The sequence below is a fragment of the Sorex araneus genome, chromosome 1 (genome assembly GCF_027595985.1).
Source record: "Sorex araneus isolate mSorAra2 chromosome 1, mSorAra2.pri, whole genome shotgun sequence".
Classification (NCBI taxonomy): Eukaryota; Metazoa; Chordata; class Mammalia; order Eulipotyphla; family Soricidae; genus Sorex; species Sorex araneus.
Window position 1 is genome coordinate 393,473,009 of NC_073302.1, and position 22,999 is coordinate 393,496,007.

The 22,999-nt window shown below is 40.0% G+C and overlaps 1 protein-coding gene across 2 annotated transcripts in view; it reads left to right on the forward strand.

Annotated features, from left to right (window-relative positions):
- The window catches only part of ELAPOR2 (endosome-lysosome associated apoptosis and autophagy regulator family member 2), a 173,074-nt gene that overhangs the window by 145,114 nt on the left and 4,961 nt on the right, over window positions 1–22,999 (forward strand). For both annotated transcript variants that reach the window (XM_004602150.2, XM_055144169.1), the window contains 3 exons: window positions 3,983–4,109; window positions 10,935–11,113; window positions 12,330–12,495. In XM_004602150.2, the coding sequence (XP_004602207.2) occupies window positions 3,983–4,109; window positions 10,935–11,113; window positions 12,330–12,495 (472 nt within the window). The remainder of the gene's footprint in view (window positions 1–3,982; window positions 4,110–10,934; window positions 11,114–12,329; window positions 12,496–22,999) is intronic.

Below are 22,999 nucleotides of genomic sequence, written 5' to 3' on the forward strand. Positions count from 1 at the left end.
GTGTCTTTAGAGACACTGAGAATTGTCTTGTTGCGTTGGTGCTGTTTATGTCTTCAGTGATAGTGTTTTTGCTCATGAGCTTAGTGCGTTTCTAGGTGTTTTTCCCATTGTTTTTCTAGTGTTCTTGTGTTGGGGGTAAGTTTTTGTAATTGCCCACCCTGGAAGATACTGAGGGATGAAATTGGAGATTGGTCTCTGTCTTCTCTGCCTGTCCTCACAGAATCACATGAAGAACAACAGTGAACAGCATGTAATTTGTTGAGCAGGGAGGGCGGAAGGGAGGGGCTCTGCCTCCCGTTTTAGAACAGACCCAGTGATATCAGCAGAAGCAAGCCTCACCTGGGATGGTGGAGCAGCAAGCAGAAGGTCCTGAAGCAAGTGTTTTTCCTAAAGCATAGCACACATGATTGTTCTTGCTCTGACAGTCCTGGGCCTTTTCTCTGAAGCAACTTTATTTACATTTCTACTCATGTTCACTATATTAGCACACAGATTCTATGGAGAGATAAATATATTAAAAATGAATCAACATTGTACATATACATTTTTAGGGTTCATATATACCAGGATACCTTAAAATGTAGTTAGCACAGGGGCTGGAGCGATAGCACAGCGGTTAGGGCATTTGACTTGCACGCGACTGGCCTGGGTTCGATTCCCAGCATCCCATATGGTCCCCTGAGCACTTCCAAGGGTAATTCCTGAGTTTTTGAGCCAGGAGTAACCCCTGTGCATTGACAGGTGTGACCCAAAAAGTAAAAAAACAAAAAAAAAGTAGTTAGCACAGAGTATGATCTATTTTTTTGATAGATATCACTACCATTTTGGACTGCGTATCATCACAAAGACATTTAAAGTTGAAACTTCCAAAAGGGTGCATATATGATTTTGCTTATTATTATGTATCTATCTTTCTGCTATTAGGTATTTCAGGATATTCATCACCAGCAAAGATCTAAAGGAGGATTTCTAGGACAGGCCCAATTTTTGCCTAGTTAATTTTTTTTCTTGATTTTTGAGTCACATCCAGGGATGCACAGGGGTTACTCCTGGCTCTGCACTCAGGAATTACTCCTGGTGGTGCTCAGGGGACCATATGGGATGCTGGGAATTGAACCCGGGTCGGCTGTGTGCAAGGCAAACGCCCTACCCACTGTGCTATTGCTCCAGCCCCTGCATAGTTAATTTCAGAGAAGTTAAATAGACAGATTAAGGGAACATTAGTTTTCTAGTTTTAATGGATTCATAAATAAAACAATCATTCCACTTGAAATGTTCCAGAATTATTCTTGCTTTAGTCAAGAATTCTGTAGACAACAGTAGTTGGTTAATTTTTCAGACATGTGGTGTTTGTCTGTCTTTAAAGTGAAAGATGGAGATTGTCAGGATAGACTCACCCACCAGAAATCAGTTTCATATCATCTCCATTCAAGTTTTATATGGTGAGTGCAATCCAGTACTTATATCTACAGCCCACATTCATCACTGCATTATGAAGCTAACCACCTCCCAGAGGACATTTTTGGCAGACCAGGGAAACCCAGGAGTTGCAGTCATTTGTACCACCAACTTTTTGTTGACCTGAGAGCATCCTCTACCCATCCATTTTAGATCATTTGGAGTTTTTGTCTTCTTTTAGATCATTCCATTCCCTAAAACACCTTGCCTAAAAACATTACCTTAAAAAAATTTTTTTTTGGACCACACATGACGGTGGTGAAGGGCTACTACTGGTTCCTGCTTTTGACATTACATGGGTCCAGGATGTGCTGGGGTTGGGACTGGGCCTTAGGCCCATGAAGCATGCACCTTGTGAGCTATGTCTCTGACCCTAAGGACATTATCTGAACTAGTAATACTTTCCCTCATGGCTGAGGTCCTCTGTATGCCCAGTGCTTAACCCCACCCTTTAAACATCCTGATACAATTATTTTATAATTTCCTTCCAATTTATCAACTATTTCATCCCTTTGTCAAAAGTTCCCTTGCTTTCTTCCCTCTGGCTAACTCACACTAAATATTCTAGACTAGGTTTATGTATCATTTCTACCAAAAGCATTCCCAGAACTTTGGAAATTATCTGTCCAATGTCCTTTAAACATTTTCTTTGTTTTTGGGTTATGACCACCTCTGCTCAGGGTTTCTATCTCTGTACTCCTGGGTGCTCAGGGACCATGTGGATTTCTGGAGGGTCACACCCCTGGACTCTGAGGTTCCAGCCCCTCCTTTCAACTTTTTAAAGATAACTTTGCATTTGGATAAATTGGAGAGTGTCCTGCTAAGTAAATTGAGTCAGAAAGTAAATGATAAATACCAGATGCTCTTGCTCATTTTCTGAGTATAAGAATGCAAGAATAGTCTCCTAATGGAATCATGAGACATGATTAATAAAACTGAGAACGAAGAGAAGGTGATGGAACCATGAAATTATGGTGGCAGGCTCTTGATGTACTGGTGGCAAACTGGTATAGTAGCTCTGCCACTATGAAACAATAGCTTCAGTACCATTGTAAACTATTTAAATTATATATATAATTAAAAATAAAGATGCCTTTATAGATATTTAGCTCATGTAACATAATTACCCTGCTTACTAAATGATACAAGTCAATGGTTATTAATATATTTATAAGTAAGTGCCACCACCAACCTAGTCAATTTTAGAACCTTTTCATCATCTCAAAAAGAAATCCTGGGGTCTGGAGCAATGGTACAGTAGGTAGGGCATTTGCCTTGCATGCGGCTGACCTGGGTTTGATCCCCAGCATTCCATATGGTGCCCCCCCCAGCACCACAGTAGTAATTCCTGAGTGCAGAGCCAGAAGTAAATCCTGAGCACTGCTGGGTGTGATGCCCCCCCCCCCACACACACCAAAATAACAACAACAATAGAATACTTTGCACACTTTTTTTTTTTTTTTGCTTTTTTGGGTCACACCCAGCAATGCACAGGGGTTACTCCTGGCTCATGCACTCAGGAATTACTCCTGGCAGTGCTTGGGGAACTATATGGGATGCTGGGAATCGAACCCAGGTTGGCTGCATGCAAGGCAAATGCCCTACCCGCTGTGCTGTCACTCCAGCCCCCAAACCCTGTACACTTTAGCTCTAACTTTTCTATGTTCTATTCCTCTTCCAATCCCTCAACAACCACTGACCTATTTTCTATAGCTTTCCCTATTTTTTGTGCTTTCTTGGAAATAACACTTATTTTTTTTGTTACTAAGCTGCTTTCACTGAACGTAATATTTTTGAGGCTCATTCTCATTAGAGCATTCATTTTGATGGCCAAGAAATATTATAGTCTGTGAGTCTGTCACATTTGTTCATTCATTCATCTGCTGGATATTTGGTTGTTTCCACTTATAGGCTATTATGAATATTTCAACTATAAACATTAATATACAAGTATTTGTGAGGATGTATGTTTTCATTTCTCTTAGCTATTTTTACCTTGGAGTGTGATTTCTTGATCATGTGATAACATGTTTAGTGGTCTGAGGAAATGTCAGATTTTTCCAGCAGTTGCACCTTTAATTTTCCCATCGGCAGTGAGTGGCAGTTACAATTTCTCAGCATGCTCCCAAATAGGGTTACTGTCAGTTGATTCTAGCCACCCCAGTAGGTGTAAAGTTGTATGCCTTTGTGTTTATTTCTCCTTTGAATTATTTTTTGTGGGGAGGGCACACCCAGCTATGATTAGGGATTGCTTCTGGCCTTGTGTTCAGGGGTCACCACTGGTGATGTTTGGGGGGCCACGTGTGGTATCAAGGATTGAACCCAGGTCATCTGCATGCAAGGCAAGTGCCTTACCCACAGCACTATCTCTCTGCTCCCTCCTTTAGATCTTTTGAAACGTGTGTTTCCTCAGCATTTGTATATTGCTTTCAAGTATGTAGTAGAGACTCAAGTGTTGGTTTTTCTGGACTGAATGTGTTGTCACAAAAGCTGTCATTTTGGTTTTTTCAACTTTTTCTTTCAGCAAGTGCCCAGCAGGCACCTGTGATGGCTGCTCATTTTTTTTCCTGTGGGAGAGTGCTGAAGCTTGCCCTCTGTGCACGGAGCATGACTTCCATGAGATCGAGGGAGCCTGTAAGAGAGGATTTCAGGTAAGAGCAGGACCTTCTGTCAGCAGAACTGTGTCACTAAAAATATAGTTGTGGGGAACCTTTACACTCTGAGTCAAGATAGCCAGAGAGGAAGATGTTCTGTCCAGAAGGTCTTGAAAGTATTTGTACTTGACAGGTGGAAAGTAGGAGTATGGGAAGAAAACCAAATGCTTCCACCCAGTCCCCAACATTCAGTATATTTGGGAACAGTTATGTTACTCTCTAAGTGAAAAATCCATAAATTAATATCTAAAATGGTATATTTTCATAATTTTTAAAAAATAAGACACTGATTTGCAAAATTACTCATAGTTGACTTTTGAGCATACAAGCTGCAATCCTAATTTTATCACCAGTGTCCCCCCCCCACCAATGTCCCCAGTATTTTTCAAACTTGACAATAAGCTGTTCTAACAAATATCAAACCTAGTCTAGAGATGTAAAGTCAGACACTAAATAATAGCCCCATAAAGGAAATTAAGCTTCAGGGAACAAATTTATTTTTAATATTTTATACTCAAGGGTAATTATGTTGTCAATATAAAATAAGGTCTCTGTTGTATGGTATAGGAAAGTAAGGGAAGGAATGCCTGACAAATTGATGAAACGGTACACAAACTGGAAGGAAATTTTATGGAGATTATTGTTCAAAAGTTTTCCAAAAGAAAAGAAAACAGAGAAACGCTTAGGAAGTGCTCCATTTAACCTCTTGAGGGTGTCTCCTGTTGAGTCATTGCAGTTTGGCACGTGCACAGTGCTGCTGTACATCTACTGCTCTTGAACATGTTTCTCATGAACTCATCAGTGATCTTGGATTAAAAACTCTAGGTTCACAAAAAGGATTTTTATTATTTCAAAAATATCGCTTACTTTTTCTAGTCTTCCAAGCAGTGCTAAGGGGGCCCAAGTGCTACTGACAGCAATATGCAGCCTTTGAGTACTAGGACTAATTCTGCTGGGGGCCACTAGGGCCACAAAGAGTAGTGCTTGTAGGTTCCAGGGTGCCAGGAACCTGATGTCTTGTGCATGCAAGACATGCACTCCAAACCTTTGAACTAGCACTGTCCCAATGTGGTTCCTTTGTACCGTCCCTTTGAACTGTCAGCCCTTAAGTAGTTTCTTTGTAATCATCATCATAATAAAGAAATCACTGTATCACTGTCATCCCGTTGCTCATCGATTTGCTCGAGCGGGCACCAGTAACGTCTCCATTGTAAGACTTGTTGTTACTGTTTTTGGCATATCGAATACACCACAGGTAGCTTGCCAGGCTCTGCTGTGTGGGCAAGATATTCTCAGTAGCTTCCGGGGTCTCCGAGGGGGCAGAGGAATCGAACCCGAGTTGGCCATGTGCAAGGCAAATGCCCTACCGCTGTGCTATTGCTCCAGCTCAATATTAAAGAAACATGTTTTATTCTTTATGATGGAAAATCTGTAACTTTTATCTAAAACTATGATAAATGTATTATCTTATTTTTAAAGAGTAAATGGAAAACTGCTTATCCTTCATTGACTTTCAAATTTAACTCAATAATTTTGATAAGTGCAATAATATTTTATGAAATGCTTTTTAAGTTTTAATATTTCTCTTCTGGAAGGTAATGATAAGAAGTTAAACCAGTGAGGTTTCAACAATTTCTCTCTCTCTTTTTTTAATCTCATTCTGACTATTCATTGATAAGATTCTCTTTAACATGTTACAAGAACGCTGGTAACACAGACTTGTAAAGTAGTTATTCTTAAACAGTTGTCAAAGTCTTAAGATGATTATCTTTTGGGACCCTAGATGTTGTTCAGTAGCTTGAGTAAATATTTTGCAAACAGGAGGTTCAGATTTGATTCCTGACCCAGCATGTTCCCCTGAGCACTGCCAGAAGTGACCCAGACCACTGTGCAGGAGACAGTCTCTGAGCACTGCCAGATGTGTCCCCCCTCAAAGCAAAATAGCACTGCATTATAGCACTGTCATCCTATTGTTCATCGATTTGCTTAAGGGGCACCAGTAACGTCTCCATTGTGAGACTTGTTGTTACTGTTTTTGGCCTATCTAATATGCCACGGGTAGCTTGCCAGGCTCTGTCATGGAGGCAGGATACTCTTGGTAGCTTGCCAGGATCTCTGAGAGGGATGGAGGAATTGAACTCAAGTTGGTCTCATGCAAGGCAAACACCCTACCTGCTGTGCTACCACTCCAGTCCAAAGCAAAATAAAAAGATTAATATCTTTTGGGACCCTTTGATATGTCTTATATGATGAAATATATCATTTTCATCTTTTAATTGAAATTGGATTAGAGGAACACCAAAATCAGCTACTCCCTTGTGTTAGATGTTAATTTTGAAAATATTTGTCAAATGAGATTTAGCTTCAGTTAGAAAAAAATTAATACTATTTCTAAGCTGCTTCTATGTTTTGTTCAGTCTATTGTGTTACAGAAACTACCAGAACAAAAATCATTTTTTTTTGTTTTGTTTTTGGGTCACACCCGGCGGTGCACAGGGGTTACTCCTGGCTCTTCACTCAGGAATCACCCCTGGCATTGCTCAGGGGACCATATGGGATGCTGGGATTAGAACCCGGGTTGGCCGCGTGCAAGGCAAACGCCCTACCTGCTGTGCTATAGCTCCAGCCCCCAAAAATCATTTTTGGGGCTCGAGATAGTACAGTGAGTAAGATTTGATCTCATAGCTGACTCGAGTTTGATCCCTGGTACCAATATGATTCCCTGGGCACTGTCAGGCGTGACCCCTGAGCACAGAGCCAGGACTAAATCCTGAGCACAACTGGGTGTGGCTCCAAAACAAAGCAAACAGAAACTGGGTCCAGTGCACTAAGCAGCCATTGTCACCAGCAATCTCTGATAATATATTTTAAATCATAGGTCTTTTCTGAGTTTCATATAGTACAAATGTCAATCTTCACTGTATATAACATATTGCTCATTAAAAAGAAGGTAGAGTTTTGGGCTGGAGCAATAGCACATTGAATTTGCCTTGTTTGAGGCCGGGGGTTGCTGGGAGTTGGATCCCTGGCATCCCATAAGCCCCCGTGAGCCCCACCAGGAGTGATCCTGAGTGTGGAGTGAAGAGTAACCCCTGAGCATTGCCAGCAAGGGCCCAAAATCTGAATAAAGAAATAAAAAGTAAAAAGAATTCAAAGAGAAGGTGGATTACTTTGGATGCCAAAACTTTATGATAGGAAAGAAAACAGTGTTTTGTTTTTAGAGTAATATTGCTATGGATATCTTCTAATTTTTAAAAATACGCTGTCTTCCTATGCTATTTCCTACTCCATCTTTTATCCTCTTTAAACTCTATATAAAGTGAGAATTAACTTCCCAGTTTTGTATTTCTAAACTAGAAGTGTATGGAGTTAAGTTTACATATTAACGACAAATCCTTGATGTAAAGTTAAAAAGCTGCACAGCTTTTGATAAAAGTGCTCTTATCAAATTGGATATCAAAAATCTATTCTAGATCTGAGGTATGTATAAACATTACTTCTAAGTGGCATATAGAACTAAAGATTTGAAGAGATAATTAGGTTATCACTAAGAGGAATGCCTTAGAATTTATCATCAAATTTATCTCATTCTTTTCTCAAAATTTCCCTATATGCTGGGGGCATAAATATTTCAGTTGCTACATTGCCATTGTCTCATTTGCTAATGACTCGTGACCAAATGAAGGAATAAACTTTTCATTTATAGTTGAAAAGTGATTAAGAAATTTTGCCAACAGCCATTTTTTTCTTCCAAAATTTGAGGAGCTTATTAAAGAATTAAGAACTCTGGGTTTACAGTAGGTTTTTGAATATTGAAATTTTAGCATTCTGTTTACTAGGCTGACATTAATGGCCATTAAATTAGGTGTCTTAATATCTGACAAAAGGGTACTACTTAAAACATATAAAGCTCTTATAAACTCAATAGCAATTAGCCCATCAAAAAAGGAAAGAGCTGAACAGATACATATTCAAAGAAGACATACAGATTTCTAGTACATATATGAAAAGAGTACTGATTTTCTAGAAAATTCAAAGCCAAAAGACAATAAGCTTTCACACCACACCACTGAGAAGAGCCAATATCAAAAAAGGCCAGAAACTGGCCTGGGTGATAGTACAGTGGGCGGGGCACTTGCCTTGCATGCAGCAAGGCCTGGATTCAATTCCCAAAACCACACAGGTCAATCCCCAGCATCACTTATGGTTCCCGAGCCTCCGAGGAGTGATCCCTGCTCCCTGAGCCAGGAGTACGCCCTGAGCACTGAGTAAGCTGGGTGTGTCGCAATACAATAGCAACAACAACAAGACCAGAAACATGAACTGTTGGTAAGTGTGAAGAAAAACGGAAATTAGAGATTTATCAAAAATTTAAAATGGAACTACCCTACTATGGCAGTTCTACCCCCAAGGAATCTATTCTGAGAACACAGACACCAATTCAAAAAGATATTGCACACCATTGTTTATCACAGTGCCTTTTTGCAAGAGGCAAGATCTAGAAATAACCCAAGCATTGCTTCACAATCAATAAATTAATAAGGAGATTTACATAGATGGGACACTACTCAGCTGCAAGGAAAATAAGAAATTCTGCCTTTGCCCCAACATGATGGCACTTCAGAGTGTTAGGTAGTGTGAAATCAGTCAGAAGGAGGAATAGCAGGTGATTTCACTGATATGCATAGTATAAAGAAACAAAGGAAGGGAATGCAATAGTGTCTAATGAAAACAAACTAGCAGACTCTGATGACAGAACTGGGACTAACAAGGGGAAGAGACAAAATGGATAGGGAGTTTCCTACGGAGAGTGGTGTAGATGTTGCGTGAAGTGATATATCAATCAGTCGGTCAGAGACTCAGAGACAAGACCCTCTGGCTCGCTCAGGCTCAGTGGCGAAGAAAAGCCTTTGGTGGTCTCATTTTATTTGCTTTCCTATTGTAAACTTCTCCAGAGAATTTAGCAAAGCAGAAAAAAATCATCAACAAAAGAATTTGGGGGCACAGACTAAACATATCTCACAAGGACACCAAAGCATACATTGTCCTGCCATGTCTGTGAACCAAATAGCTACAGTGTCCGGGGAGGAATGCACTCTAGCACTTAGGCTCGATAGGTCACGACCTCCTCACACCTGGGGTCTGGGATAAGCAGGAGGGCTGTTTTCTTTGTCAGGAATTAATGTATGACCAAGGCAAATGTAGGAAGACCTGTTAACCCCTTACAGATCAATCAGACTCACTAACTTAACCTTTCCCACTAAATTAAAAGTGGGGTCCTGGTTCTGCTTCCTGCTTGCAGGGCAGCATCCAAGAACTCGTCCTAATGACCTGGCTAGGCACCAATAGTAGGGACATTGGCAATTTAGTGGTAGGTGTGGTGTGATAACATTGTATGCCTAAGACATATAAATCTGTATAGTATAAAAAAGTGTGACCAGAATAAATTTAAAAAGCATCCTAAAAGTCTACCATTTGAGTGTGACATTTAAAAAATTCTTTTATTTTATATAGTAGTTCACAATATTTGATTACTTTTAATATTTGAGCACCAATCTCACCACAATTACACCTTCCCACCACCATATTTTGAATGTTTCCATCCTGAACCCCAACCAATGCCCCAAAACAGAACTGAAATAATTTATTTTGTATTGTTTATTTTGAAAAACTGCTAAAATTCTCCAGAAAAGTTCCTTGGTAGAAAGAATATGAAGATTGTTGTATTTCACCCAGCCCTTCTATAAGATTTTTTTTTTCTTTTCGGGTCACACCTGGTGATGCACAGGGGTTAGTTACTCCTGGCCCATGCACTCAGGAATTACCCCTGGCGGTGCTTGGGGGACCATATGGGATGCTGGGAATTGAACCTGGGTCGGCCTCGTGCAAGGCAAATGCCCTACCACTGTGCTATCACTCCAGCCCCAAGCCCTTCTATAAGATATCACTAACATGTTGCTAAAGGTTGAGCCTTGTGTGCTCAAATATGGTGAGGTACTCTTGGGTGGTTTGAGGTATGAGTTTTCATGTGGCCACAAATGCAGCTGTGTGGTCCAGGAATAGATTCACTCATGGGTGAGGTCAGCCCCAGCACATAGAGAGTGGCCATGAGCATGGTGGCAGGTGAGTTCTGAAGGTTTTCAGCTGCTGGTCCTGGGTCTGTTGGGGCAGGAGGGGTCTCACCTACCCTCCTCCAGGGTGCCCCGAATGAAACAGCCTGGCGTGGGGTCCCATGGCATGATTATGGATTATGCCGTGTTAGGCTCCCTTCCAGGAGGGAAGGACAATGTGCTCTGGATCATGGCCAATGATGAAATTATCTGGTGCCAGCCAGAGGTGGTTTATGGGTATGGCTGCTGAGTTGTTGGAAGCAGGGGGATACCGGCAGAGAATCCCTGTTCTCAGTTCTATTGAACCCAGATTTTTCAGGAGTGTGACATTTTTATTGGGTATTTTACATTTGATAAAACCATACAAACACTTGTACATTTTTCCATGTCAGAATGCCCTTCATATGAAGTCAATATTTGCTGACCAGAGTTTACTTTTTTATGTGCTTTCATTATTTATACTTAAAGATGTAGCGGTTGGATTTGAACATGCCCTCTTTGGGTCTTACCTTATCATTCTTACAAAAATAATGTTATCCATTGAAAAAGCAATTTATTCACACGAAGTGTAATGAAAATGTCATAGTAGCATGAATTTCTATTCAACAATGCTAGATAATGCTTTATGCCTACTTTGAAGAAAATGTTAGAAAGCCACATTAATTCCTGAATCTCATTTCTCATGTTATCTATTTGTTATTTTCTTTTAAAGGAAACCTTATATGTATGGAATGAACCTAAATGGTGCATTAAAGGAATTTCTCTGCCTGAGAAAAAGTTATCAACCTGTGAAACAGTTGACTTTTGGCTAAAAGTTGGTGCAGGTGTGGGAGCTTTCACAGCAGTTTTGTTGGTGGCTCTAACTTGTTACTTCTGGAAAAAAAATCAAAAGTAAGTGACTTTATTGGAGTGATCATAGAAAAATTAGAGGGTTATTTTTGTTGTGAAAATGTTTGGATTTATTATTATAGGCAACAGATTCTCTCTGAGACACAGTTTTCCTGGAAGGGAAGACCTATAAGAAAACAAACAGAATGACTTATTCTGATAGAGATATCACAGAATATTTGAGATTTTTAAATGAGAACTGTTTGTACTTAAAGAAGTGTCTGTAGGTCACCAGGGCAGATGGGAGTAGAATTAAAACAAAAAGGGAGTTTTTCCTTTCCATTTTTCTTTTTATAACATTGTGCTGTCTATTTTGACCTACTCTTTTTTTTCCATTCAATTTCATATGAAAAGATATTTGCTAAGAAACGGACTAAGTGCATAAGCAAATGTCAACCTTATTTGCTTCTGCTCTCCAAGAACCTGGAGTTCTTGGAGATTGGGCTTAATTACTGAATATATATTGATCTGTTAGATGTTTTGACTCTTTGAAAATGATTTGCTAACTGGAGAATAGTACAGCATGTGCCCAAATGGGCATTTGACCTACAGAATCACATGTTCTTCCAGCATCACAGGTGTGACTGGGGAAGTCTCTAGCCCTGAGAGACCCAAGACCCAACCAACCCTGACATCCTCAAGCCTCAGAATAGACTCACGGGCTCAGTTGGCCAAGAATCACTAGTAGGGCTCTCTGGCCTCCTGAGCAAATGCTGGGAGTCCCTGCCTTCACGAATAAAACAATTTACATGTCAGTGGGGTTGTGAACATACAATATTATAATATCTAGGGAGAGTTATAGTATCTGAATGGTATGTAGGAAGGAATGAATGACACTGATGAGCAGTAAAGATCTAGTAAGTTGCCTATATGGTAGCTTATCCTTATGGGATCAATTTTGGAAATATATATTGAATTAATTTTCAAACATCTAATTAAGAAAATTTATTCAGATCTCAAGGTTTCACATTGTTTTTAAAAAGTTCTTCATAAATGGACAATTATGAAATAAATCAGTGTGAAATAAGTGATAGAATTAGCTGTATTGCACTGATACTCTAAAATCCTGGAAGACATTTTTATGTAGATGATGGATTAGTGAGATAAATGAGAATGCAAATGCTATAGCTATAGGTGAGGGAAATGTGCTGATAGAGCAAGTATACTACAAGATAATCTCAATTTATATTAAATGGCCACTTTGTTTCCCATTACCTAGATTGGAGTACAAATACTCCAAATTAGTTATGACGACCAACTCAAAAGAGTGTGAACTCCCAGCTGCAGACAGTTGTGCTATTATGGAAGGAGAAGATAATGAAGAAGAAGTTGTATATTCTAATAAACAGTCATTACTCAGAAAACTCAAATCCTTGGCTACAAAGGTGAGAGCAGAATTTTAACCTGGCATTACTGTGAAATTATAAATTGGGGGCTATATTAACTTGTTTAATAGTAGCACTCTTGAAAGGTCTATAATTTATCATGTTAGTGTTTGACCATCAGAAATAGTCTTAGATTACATAAGGATGTAAATGCAAGACTAGTCATTGCAGCATTGTTTTTGCCGAGTAAAGAAGTTGAAAGAAACTTAAACACAAGCTGTAAAAATTAGATCATTGTAATTTAAGTTTTACTTTTTTTAATGTGGTAATTAAAGGAGAAAATATTACAGAGATTCCTAAATGTTTTTAATCTATGGACCCATTTTAAAAGTAAAATCACTCAGTACCCCTTTGGAAATCTACCTTCTTTGAGGAAGCAAACAGAATGTACTCCCGAAGTTTAACCCCAGGGTACTGCCAATCCCCGGGTTATTCCAAGTATCACCCCCCACGCCCCCCCACACATACATTTTGGGAAACACTATAGCACTGCCGTAGTCCATTGTTCATAAATTTGCTCCAGTGGGCACCAGTAATGTCTCCATTGTAAGACTTGTTACTGTTTTTGCCATATCAAATACACCATGGGTAGCTTGACAGGCTCTGCAGTGCGGGTGGGATACTCTCGGTAGCTTGCCGGGCTCTTGGAGAGGGATGGAGGACTCAAACCTGGGTCAGCCTTGTGCAAGGCAAACGCCCTATCCACTGTGCTATCGCTCCAGTCCGGGAAACACTGTCACTGTCACTGTCATTGTCATCTGTTGCTCATCGATTTGCTCGAGCGGGCACCAGTACTGTCTCCATTGTGAGACTTTTTGTTACTGTTTTTGGCATATTGGATATGCCATGGGTAGCTTGCCAGGCTCTGCCATGCAAATAAGATACTCTCAGTAGCTTTCTGGGCTCTCCAAGAGGGGCAGAGGAATCAAACCCAAGTTGGTCATGTGCAAGGTGAACACCCTACCCGCTGCACTATCGTTCCAGCCCAGGAATCACTATAACATGAAAAATATATGGTGGTTATTATTTGTACTATTACTCTGCTTTAGTAAACAACAAATGAGCCTGCCACTGATTTAAGGACACTTAGAAGACACAAATTTCTACTCAAGACTAAGTACCAATTAGCATCACTGCAGTAGGGCTAAGTGAATGTGCATTACAGGAACGAGGAAACCACTGGCAATCTGACATTTTTTTCCAAATGGCAATAAATTATGCCCATCCTTTGCTCTAAAATGAGATGGTTATCTACTGGGCAGGTAGCATGTCTGTTCATTGCACATAGGAAGTTTTGTAAAGATTGTTAGTAACCTGATCTTCACTCTGGAAAAAGATAATATATTTAGCTCCCAAGGCTGTTTTCTGGTCAAGTCCATGATGAGAGATAATCTAAAATAAAGAGAAACTATTGTCTCATTCTTAGGCAGAATTATGAGAGAAACATAGAGAATTATCCAAGTGCTTCCAAATAAAATTGGACACAAAACCACAGATAATTGCCCAAAATTCCAGGTGTTGTTTTGGGGTGGGTGTACTGAGGTAGTTGGGGTCTACATGCATCATAAGGACAAAGGTGGAGGGTCTTTGGCACTGGTGGTGATAGAGGTGTACTAATGTTGTAAATTGAAACTTTAATAGTACTTTAATAGTCATGCAACCCTAATAACAATGGAGAATTTGTTTTAAGAAAAGAATTTTAAATTGTTTAAAAGGAAATTGTTTGACCTGTACCATAGGTCAATTGAGGCAATAATAAACTTTTCAAAAAAAGGTTATTTTTAGTTAATAAAATAAATTCAAACTTTGTTTCCGCTTCATCTTGGCTTCTGATGAGTTTTCCCATTAGTGTAGCATTTCACTAACCTCTGTGATCAATCTGACTGAAGCTAGAATCAAATTTGGTCAATTTGGTCCTTAACACTTATATTATTAGTGTTTACCTTCAGGAGATAGGTGACTTTCTTTGTCTTTGTATTATTCTTTTTATTCCTTGAATCATTTCCACTGCCACCTCTAGGTCTTTGATCATTCTCCTGTAAGTTTAAGCTGGAAGAAGGGCCATGGGCATTCTCAAAAATTTAGAGAAAGTGTCCTAAGCACTGTGGTGGAGGGATGTGGTGTGGTGACAATATGCCCCTAAAATATGTAAATATGTACACTCTTCTAAACCGATGTTACAATGAAAAATATTAATAAGAATGACTAAGTATACAGTTCCTAAGTTTTCTTACTTCACAACTTAAAGTATAAGCATCATGGCCATATATGCAACTTTAGCAAGCATGTGTGTGGGACCTCTGATCAGTGAAACAATAAAGGAAGAGAAGGGAGAAATTTAGAGAAGATTAAAAATTTTACTGGGACCCAATATATCTCTTGGTTTTGCCTGAACAGATGTCATGGTAGAGAACTTGGTGAGTAGCATATTTAAACAAGTGCGCATTATCCTTTTGATCTAGTATGGAGCAATAGCACAGTGGGTAAGGCGTGTTCCTTGCACGAGGCCGACCCGGGTTTGATTCCTCTGCCCCCCTTGGAGAGCCTGGCAAGCTACCGAGAGTATTCCACCCTCACGGCAGAGCCTGGCAAGCTACCCATGGCATATTTGATAAGCCAAAAATAGTAACAAAAAGTCTCACAATGGAGATGTTACTGGTGCCCGCTCAAGCAAATCGATGAGCAACAGGATGACATATACAGTGATACAGTGATGATGAAAATAACAGATAATGCTAGCTATTGTATAGATTTTGTCATGCAAAGAGGAAATAGAGGGAAATGCTGTTTTTATGACAACATCTGGACTGTGAGTTATGTTAACCTGAATGCCTTCAAAGACTGAAGTGGTATCACTCACCATTCAGCCAAAGTCAGAGACAAATTTATCCAATCTTTTCTAATTAAATATCCACAGAAGAATGTGAATGAGTCGTCAGTTTTTCCTCTAGGAAAGAGTAACCAAGGGTATTCTTCTTAAGGAAAGATTCTTGTAGTTATCTAACATGACATGTTGAGGATTTTTCATAAATAGTGTATTTATGACCACTTCTAGGTTACAATTTCAAAACATCACGTTTTAAGCAAGAAAAGCAGGGAATTCCTGTCTTCTACAGAAGAAACAAGAGTCCTGGAAGCACATTGGTACCTCAGGAAAGAGAATAGTGTTTATAATTATTAGAGACACAAAGGAGACCCTTTCCTAATTATGCACCAGGAGTCGCTGGTGCTTGTGACCTCCTTGCTAATTAGTAAACCTTAGGGCTCCCAGCGCTCTTCAAGATAGTCTTTTCTTTGTCTTGGGGGAGAATGAGTGAAAGTAGGCAGTTCAATTTTTCCTATTTGTCTACATCACAAACTGGGTGTATTAGTCCACTCCATTGATGGCACAGTCATGACAGTGGGAATTGAAGTGTTAACTGTGGTTTGGTTTTATTTTTGAGTCAGAAGTGTGGCCATACCCTGCTATTTTTCATAGTTATCTCATAAATGTAAGGGTACTGGCAACAACATGGTAATTAGGGTGTTGCAGACCACTGTGAGTCAGTTAAATTTGACACACTTGCAACATTTGATAGAAGAACACTGAGGCATTTTCATTCATAGGGAGCTGACAGGGTGGCTCTGAAAAACAAATGGTCATTAGTGTCCCCCATCCTTGGTGTATCTTAGGGAGAGCCTAATGATCTCCTCCCCAGGCACCTCATTATCAGACTGTACTGTTGTCCTCCTTCCTCTGCCACAGTATCAGGTTGTCCCATTTCAGTAACTAAAACTTCACCTTGTTTCTGCTTATCGCCTACTGGCATCCAGGCTTATTCACTGGAACATTTGGGTGCAAATGGGACAAGATCATTTAAAAGCAGTGAAGGACATCAGTATCTCCTTTACCTTGTCAACATGTACCCTGATGGAGGAAATTTGGTAAGCAGCAATACGCAACCAAGATTTGAACTAGAATCATGAAAACCTAGGAAAAAGTACAAATGACTGCACCAGAACTATATTTGACCCACCTAGAGATCGTTCTGGTGGGGCTCCAAGCAGACAGCCTCACATCCTGGAAGGGGTTTACTGACGTCATGGGAGGATCTTGTTTTTTAATATATACCACCTTGTGCAGAATATTATGTGGACATATGTATATACAACATATGTATGATGGTAGTATATACACTAGAGTATGTATAGATATATTTACAATCATAGTCTTCCTGGTGATTATCCACGAAGCAGGCTAGAGGATAGGATCTTTTTTCAGAGATAAAGCCATATTAGGAACTGAACTCCCTTAAGATACATGGTCCAGGAAAAGGGGAGGAAGGGAGGGAGGGAGAGAAAGAGAGAGGGAGATAGAGAGAACTTTTTTAGTCAGTTTTTTAGAATGCCATCTTGTATGTATTTTGCTAACAGAGTGTATAGAAAGTTCACCCAACACTCTGCTTTCTACATATGTCTACTTTCAGCTGTATCTGGGAGCTTTTGTGACAAAAGAGAAACATTGTCACTGAAAGTGATCATAAAGTCACAGACACTAACTTGAATGTTTTCTAGGGTCAAAACAGTATAGTTGGAATTAGCAGGTGATGGAATAGCAGCTCCATCACCTGAGCAGTGGTGAGGGACCCCTGAAACCCTTAAGAGGTCACACAGATCAGGTGACTGCATGAAAGGTCTGAAGTAGTCAATTTATCAGGGAAAAATCGGTGAACTATTGGCATGAATCCTACATCTCTCATGCTGTGGTAACCTCATATATCGGAAAAATGAAGTCATTATCTTTGTGCCCAATTTACACAGGCAGTTCATTGCCATGTTGGGTAGAATGATAGATTCATGAAGCATTTGTGGAAGTCTGTCCGTTGTAGTTTCTAATTAGTAATGCTTGCTTGGAGCAGAAACTCCCATGCTTATTTGGCATAGACACATTTTTTGGGGAAAAAAACACCCAGTGCTCTTCCTATGGTTTTGCATAAATTGGCAGTGTTGGCTTATTTACAGCTTGTTGCCCATAAGCTAACTGTGGTATGAGTCTTATACAAAGTTAGGGGTCAGAGACATAGTACAACAGGTACTTGCATACCTTGTAAATGATAGTCTTGGGTTCAATTCTAGTCACCCAATTCGGTTCCCTGAGACCACCAGGGATGATCCCTGATTACCAAGCAAGGAAGGATGCCCTGAGAACTGCCAGATAGGGTCCCTAAGTTTTGTATAGTTAAGGATAATATGAGAATAGCCTTTGGGTTCTGCTCACGAAGCTGAACAATCTTGTTAGTCTTCAGTTACACATAGCTTATGTTGAGAATGAACAGTGGCAACAGTGGCAGACACTGCTGGGGTTTAGATCAACCAAATCATCAGTGAGTCTGGCCCAGGTATATAGGAGAACCTGCATGAATTGAGGACTCTTGGAGCCAGAAGTTTAGTATTGGGGAGTAGAATAGGGGATTTAGTCTCCCCACAGGGCGTATTGTCATGTTTTCTCCCCACAGGGCGTATTGTCATGTTTTCTCCGGTGGATAAAGTGCTGCTGGGCCAGTCATCTATGTTTTTGTTTTTTTTTTTTTTTTTTTGCTTTTTGGGTCACACCTGGCGATGCACAAGGGTCACTCCTGGCTCTGCACTCAGGAATTACCCCTGGCGGTGCTCAGGGGACCATATGGGATGCTGGGAATCGAACCCGGGTCGGCCGCGTGCAAGGCAAACGCCCTACCCGCTGTGCTATCACTCCAGCCCCCAGTCATCTATGTTTTTGAATGAACCTTTGACATTTGACAAGTGAGGCTTGTTGCCCTTTTCCCCAACTGTTGATACCTGGGAATGTATTTATCAGGCTATAGAAACACAAGACCTACTTGGGAATGCCAGTTTGGACAGGATCTCAGTCACAAGCTAATGCTTATTTTTCAAAGAGCTGTTCATGGTACCATATGAAAAAGGTGTGAATCTCAAACTCCAAAGGATGCCTCTGGGGAAAGGCTGCTTCCCATTGCTAGACTCTCTAATTGGCCAAATCATTAATCACAGAGAATTGTGTTACAAAGTGGTCATTAATGTTGTGAAGCCACAAGGTAGAGACTGTGACTCAGCTTGCTGGACAGATTTGACAGAGCCTATTAGTTTGGGCCCGACACGAAAAACTTACTTAAGGGCTAGCTGATATGAAAAAATGAAGTAGAATGCTCAAGTAAAGTCAATGAGATCAGTAAGGCACTGGCTTTGGGTCTCCTGCACCATCCATCCCCAAGAAGGTGATAGTTTTAGATAAACAGATATACTTGTATAGGATCAAAGAGCACTTAGCATATTTCTGAGATTTTTGCACAGTGGGATTTTATTAGCCACTTCTGCTTGAAGGTTGATAACACCAGCAGGGATGATAACACAGAGGCTTCTGACTTGACACCAATAGGATATCATGCTGTGACACTGTGGACATCAGAAGTCGAAAAACTTGTGTGCACTACTGACTCACACATTTGATCCAAGTGACAGCAGAGTAGGGACCCCTGAGGTATCTCAAAACCCTTTCAGTAAACCTATGTTCTCAATTAGGGGAATGTCCTATGGTACTTTGGAGGTGTGAAGAGGGGCAGAAGGAACGGAGTCTGTGATAGCAAGTCAGGCTTTGTATTTGAACAGTCCCACAGTCACTTCAAAAACAAAATAAGGTCAAAGTCCTGAATCCACCCAAGTCCTCTCTTAAGCTGTATTAAGTCAAGGTTGTCATTGCATTAGACTGCATCTAATTCAGCTTTAGGGATCTGGTGGTTTGGAAGTCACAGCTACTTTGTTTCGTCTCTCAAGTTCAAATTTTATGTCCTTTTGTTGATTTGGGCTTGACTCACATACTGGAACCTTTTATAAGGAACCTATATTATTTATTACTCTGTCATAATGGCTGTTATTTCATAGTTTTTATTTGTTTTGTTTTCTGCTTTTTTATTTTTTAATTTTTTTTTAATTCTTTAATTAGTGTGTCACCATGAGGGTGCAGATACAGATTTACACATTTTCGAGCTTGTTTTTCCTTCATACAATGTTCGCAAACCCATCACTCCACCAGTGCCCATTCTCCACCACCAATAAACCCAGTTTCCCACTCACCCCCAATCCCATCTCCCCCCCACCCCACCCTGCCTCTGTGACAGGGTATTCCCTTTTGATCTCTCTCTCCAATTGGGTGTTGTGGTTTGCAATAGGGGTATTGAGTGGTCATTGTGTTCAGTCTCTAGTCTACTTTCAGCATGCATCTCCCTTCCCGCGCAGGATCTCCAACCACATTTTACTTGGTGTTCTCTTCTCTATCTGAGCTGCCTTTTCCCCCCAGCATATGAGACCAGCTTCCAAGCCATGGAGCCAACCTCCTGGTACTTATTTCTACTATTCTTGGGTGTTAGTCTCCTATTCTGTTATTTTATATTCCACAGATGAGTGCAATCTTTATATGTCTGTCTCTCTCTTTCTGACTCATTTCACTTAGCATGATACTTTCCATGTTGATCCACTTATATGCAAAGTTCATGACTTCATCTTTCCTAACAGCTGCATAGTATTCCATGGTATAGATATACCAGAGTTTCTTTAACCACTCATGTGTTCTCGGGCACTCAGGTTTTTTCCAGATTCTGGCTATTGTAAACAGTGCTGCAATGAACATATAAGTGCAGATGTTATTTTGACTATGCTTTTTTGCTTCTCTGGGGTATATTCCCAGATGTGGTATTGCTGGGTCAAATGAGAGCTCAATTTCTAATTTTTTGAGAAGCGTCCATATTGTTTTCCAAAACAGCTGAACCAGTCAGCATTCCCACCAGCAGTGTAGAAGGGTCCCTTTCTCCCCACATCCTCTCCAACAGCGGTTGCTTTTGTTCTTTTGGATGTGTGCCAGTCTGTGTTGTGAGGTGGTATCTCATGGTTGTTTTGTTCTGCATCTCCCTGATGATTAGTGATGTAGAGCACTTTTTCTTGTGCCTTTTGGGGAGGGACCATCCCACCATGGGGTTCCTCCTGATATTTTATTCCTTCAGGTCATTTTATTATATCCCATTGTTTTTCTGCCTAGTATGCCCAGTCCCAGGTTGTAAGCACCTATGTGCTAGTCAGTGCTTTACAAAATTTTCCTAAGTATGGGGATTAGTCTCAGGGAAATTTCCCAGAGAAAGACACAGTCAGGATCTACTACAAAAGTCTGAGACCTGTTACTACCATCTTTGAATGGATCTAAAGATGGCGTGCTAGAATGTAAGTGGTACGAAGCCCTAGGATGGCCAAGCTGTTGCCATTCTTACTTTACAGTAATGAGTCCTGCCACATCATCTCCAAAGCGAATCAGCCCAAATTCTAATAGTTCACTGATTTCTGCCCTTTAAGTGGTTTCCATTTTTATCTCAGTGTTCATAGTAGGTGCTTATCTCTTATTCCTACAGGGATACAAAAGCTTTTCCTGTCAAAATTAATTTTATACTAGTTATTACCATATCTGAGGCTGATTGACTAATAAGTGAAGAAGTCTTCCTGCCAAGAGAGAAAAAAAAAGCCATCTAGTTCAGTGTTTAGGCAACTGAACTGTGAATCTTTGAACCCAGTTTCCAACCTGCCCCTCTTCAGTCCTCTTCACTTTCAGACAGTAAAGGGAAGAATTGTTTTATTGTCTTGTTGAGCCATCAGTTCAGTCAGCATGCTTGCTGCCAGTTCTCATGAATTTCCCTCAAATCTTTGTTAGTCAGTATGGGAGGTTATTCTTCCTCTTTAGAGAGACGTCTCTCGGTCAATTTCTCATTTTCAGCAGCAAAGCAATAAAGAACTATGAAAGTGATAAAATTGCACTCTACTCTCTAGCAGACAAATTAGCCTGCCATAGTTTCATGGACTCTTTGGAAGATGTGAATTTCCTGGGTCAGAGACATTTTATTACTCATAGCATTAGCAGGAGCCAAAAATAGGGCAGTATTTGCTTTGGTTTTTTGAACTCCATTTCCAAGAGCTAAGTAGAACAGGTTGGTGGTTTTCAATCACATAAAGAGGATAAAAAAAAAAAAACCAACACCACCACCCACTGTTTTATAGCAGTGGTTACTCATGGACTAGTGCTTGGATAGGTGCTGGTCCTACAGTGTAAAAAAGCTGAAAACCAGTACGGGGGTGGTGGTGGTGGTGGTGGTGGTGGTGGTGGTGGTGGTGGTGGTGGTGGTGGTGGTGGTGGTGGTGGTGGTGGTGGTGGTGGTGGTGTGTGTGTGTGTGTGTGTGTGTGTGTGTGTGTGTGTGTGTGTGTGTGTGTGTGTGTGTGTGTGTGTGTGTGTGTGTGTGTGTGTGTGTGTGTGTGTGTGTGTGTGTGTGTGTGTGTGTGTGTGTGTGTGTGTGTGTGTGTGTGTGTGTGTGTGTGTGTGTGTGTGTGTGTGTGTGTGATAAACACTGGAGAGAAAGATGGGGAGGGAGGGAGAGGAAGGGGGAGGGAGAGACAGAGAAAGAGAAAAAAAAAGAGAAAGAAAAAGAGAAAGAGAATGAATTATGTAGTAAGGAAGGAGAAAGGAGCCCTTAGCTCAGAGAACTTGAATCCTTCACATGAGGTAGTAAGTATGTCTGCCTTTTGCTCCTAAAGAAGAGAAGCTATCTTTAGCTTTCAGGCTATAGGAAACAAAGTCCTTTGTTCTGGAGAGACGTTTTACTGATAACAAACAAGACTTTTTTTTTTTTTTTTAAATCATGTAACATATTTGAGAAGTTTACCTGGAACAAAGGACAAAGGAGTTTTCCTCACAAGACATACAAATTCATAAGAAACAGGTAGAAAAATGGGCTTATACCATCAGTTTACTTAGATTTTTCTTTCCTGGTTTAATCTTGTGATTCCCTATTGAAAAGGGCGTTTATTTTACAATGAATGAAGCGCTTAGGTGTCAGGAATACTTTTAAGACAAAATGACTTTCAGACTAAATATATAAGAGTAAGTGGGACTTAGTGTACAGAGTAGATTCTATATAGCAAAATTTTAAATGTTTCTTCAAACTAGAGACTTGTTATTTTATAACAATTGATATCTTGGAAAGGTTTTTGAAAACAACCACAAGAAAAATGTGTATACAAAAACTGTACTGCATTTTGTTTAAATGCAATCTTAGTTGACATAATGCTTTTTAAAAGTTTTTACATGAAAATTTAACTATTACAGAAAGCTGCTGGGGTTACTCAGTTGTACAACCACATAAGTGTTGTCTAAATTTTACTATATTTTGTGTATTTAAGTCTCTCTCCCTAGCTCTGTATTTCTACCCACTGATTAGTGTATCCTTTTTTTGATCCAATTCAAAATGTCTAGTAGATTTCAATACTTTTCACCCAAATGGACACTTCAGGAAACAGGTAGTCAATGAAAGAATTCAGTATTTTTAGGATTTTTAAAGATAAAATGTTTTTGTATAACAGAATACACACAGCACAAGTATATAAATTGATGCTCTTGAGAAATGCATATACCTCTATAATCTCAAATTTACTAGT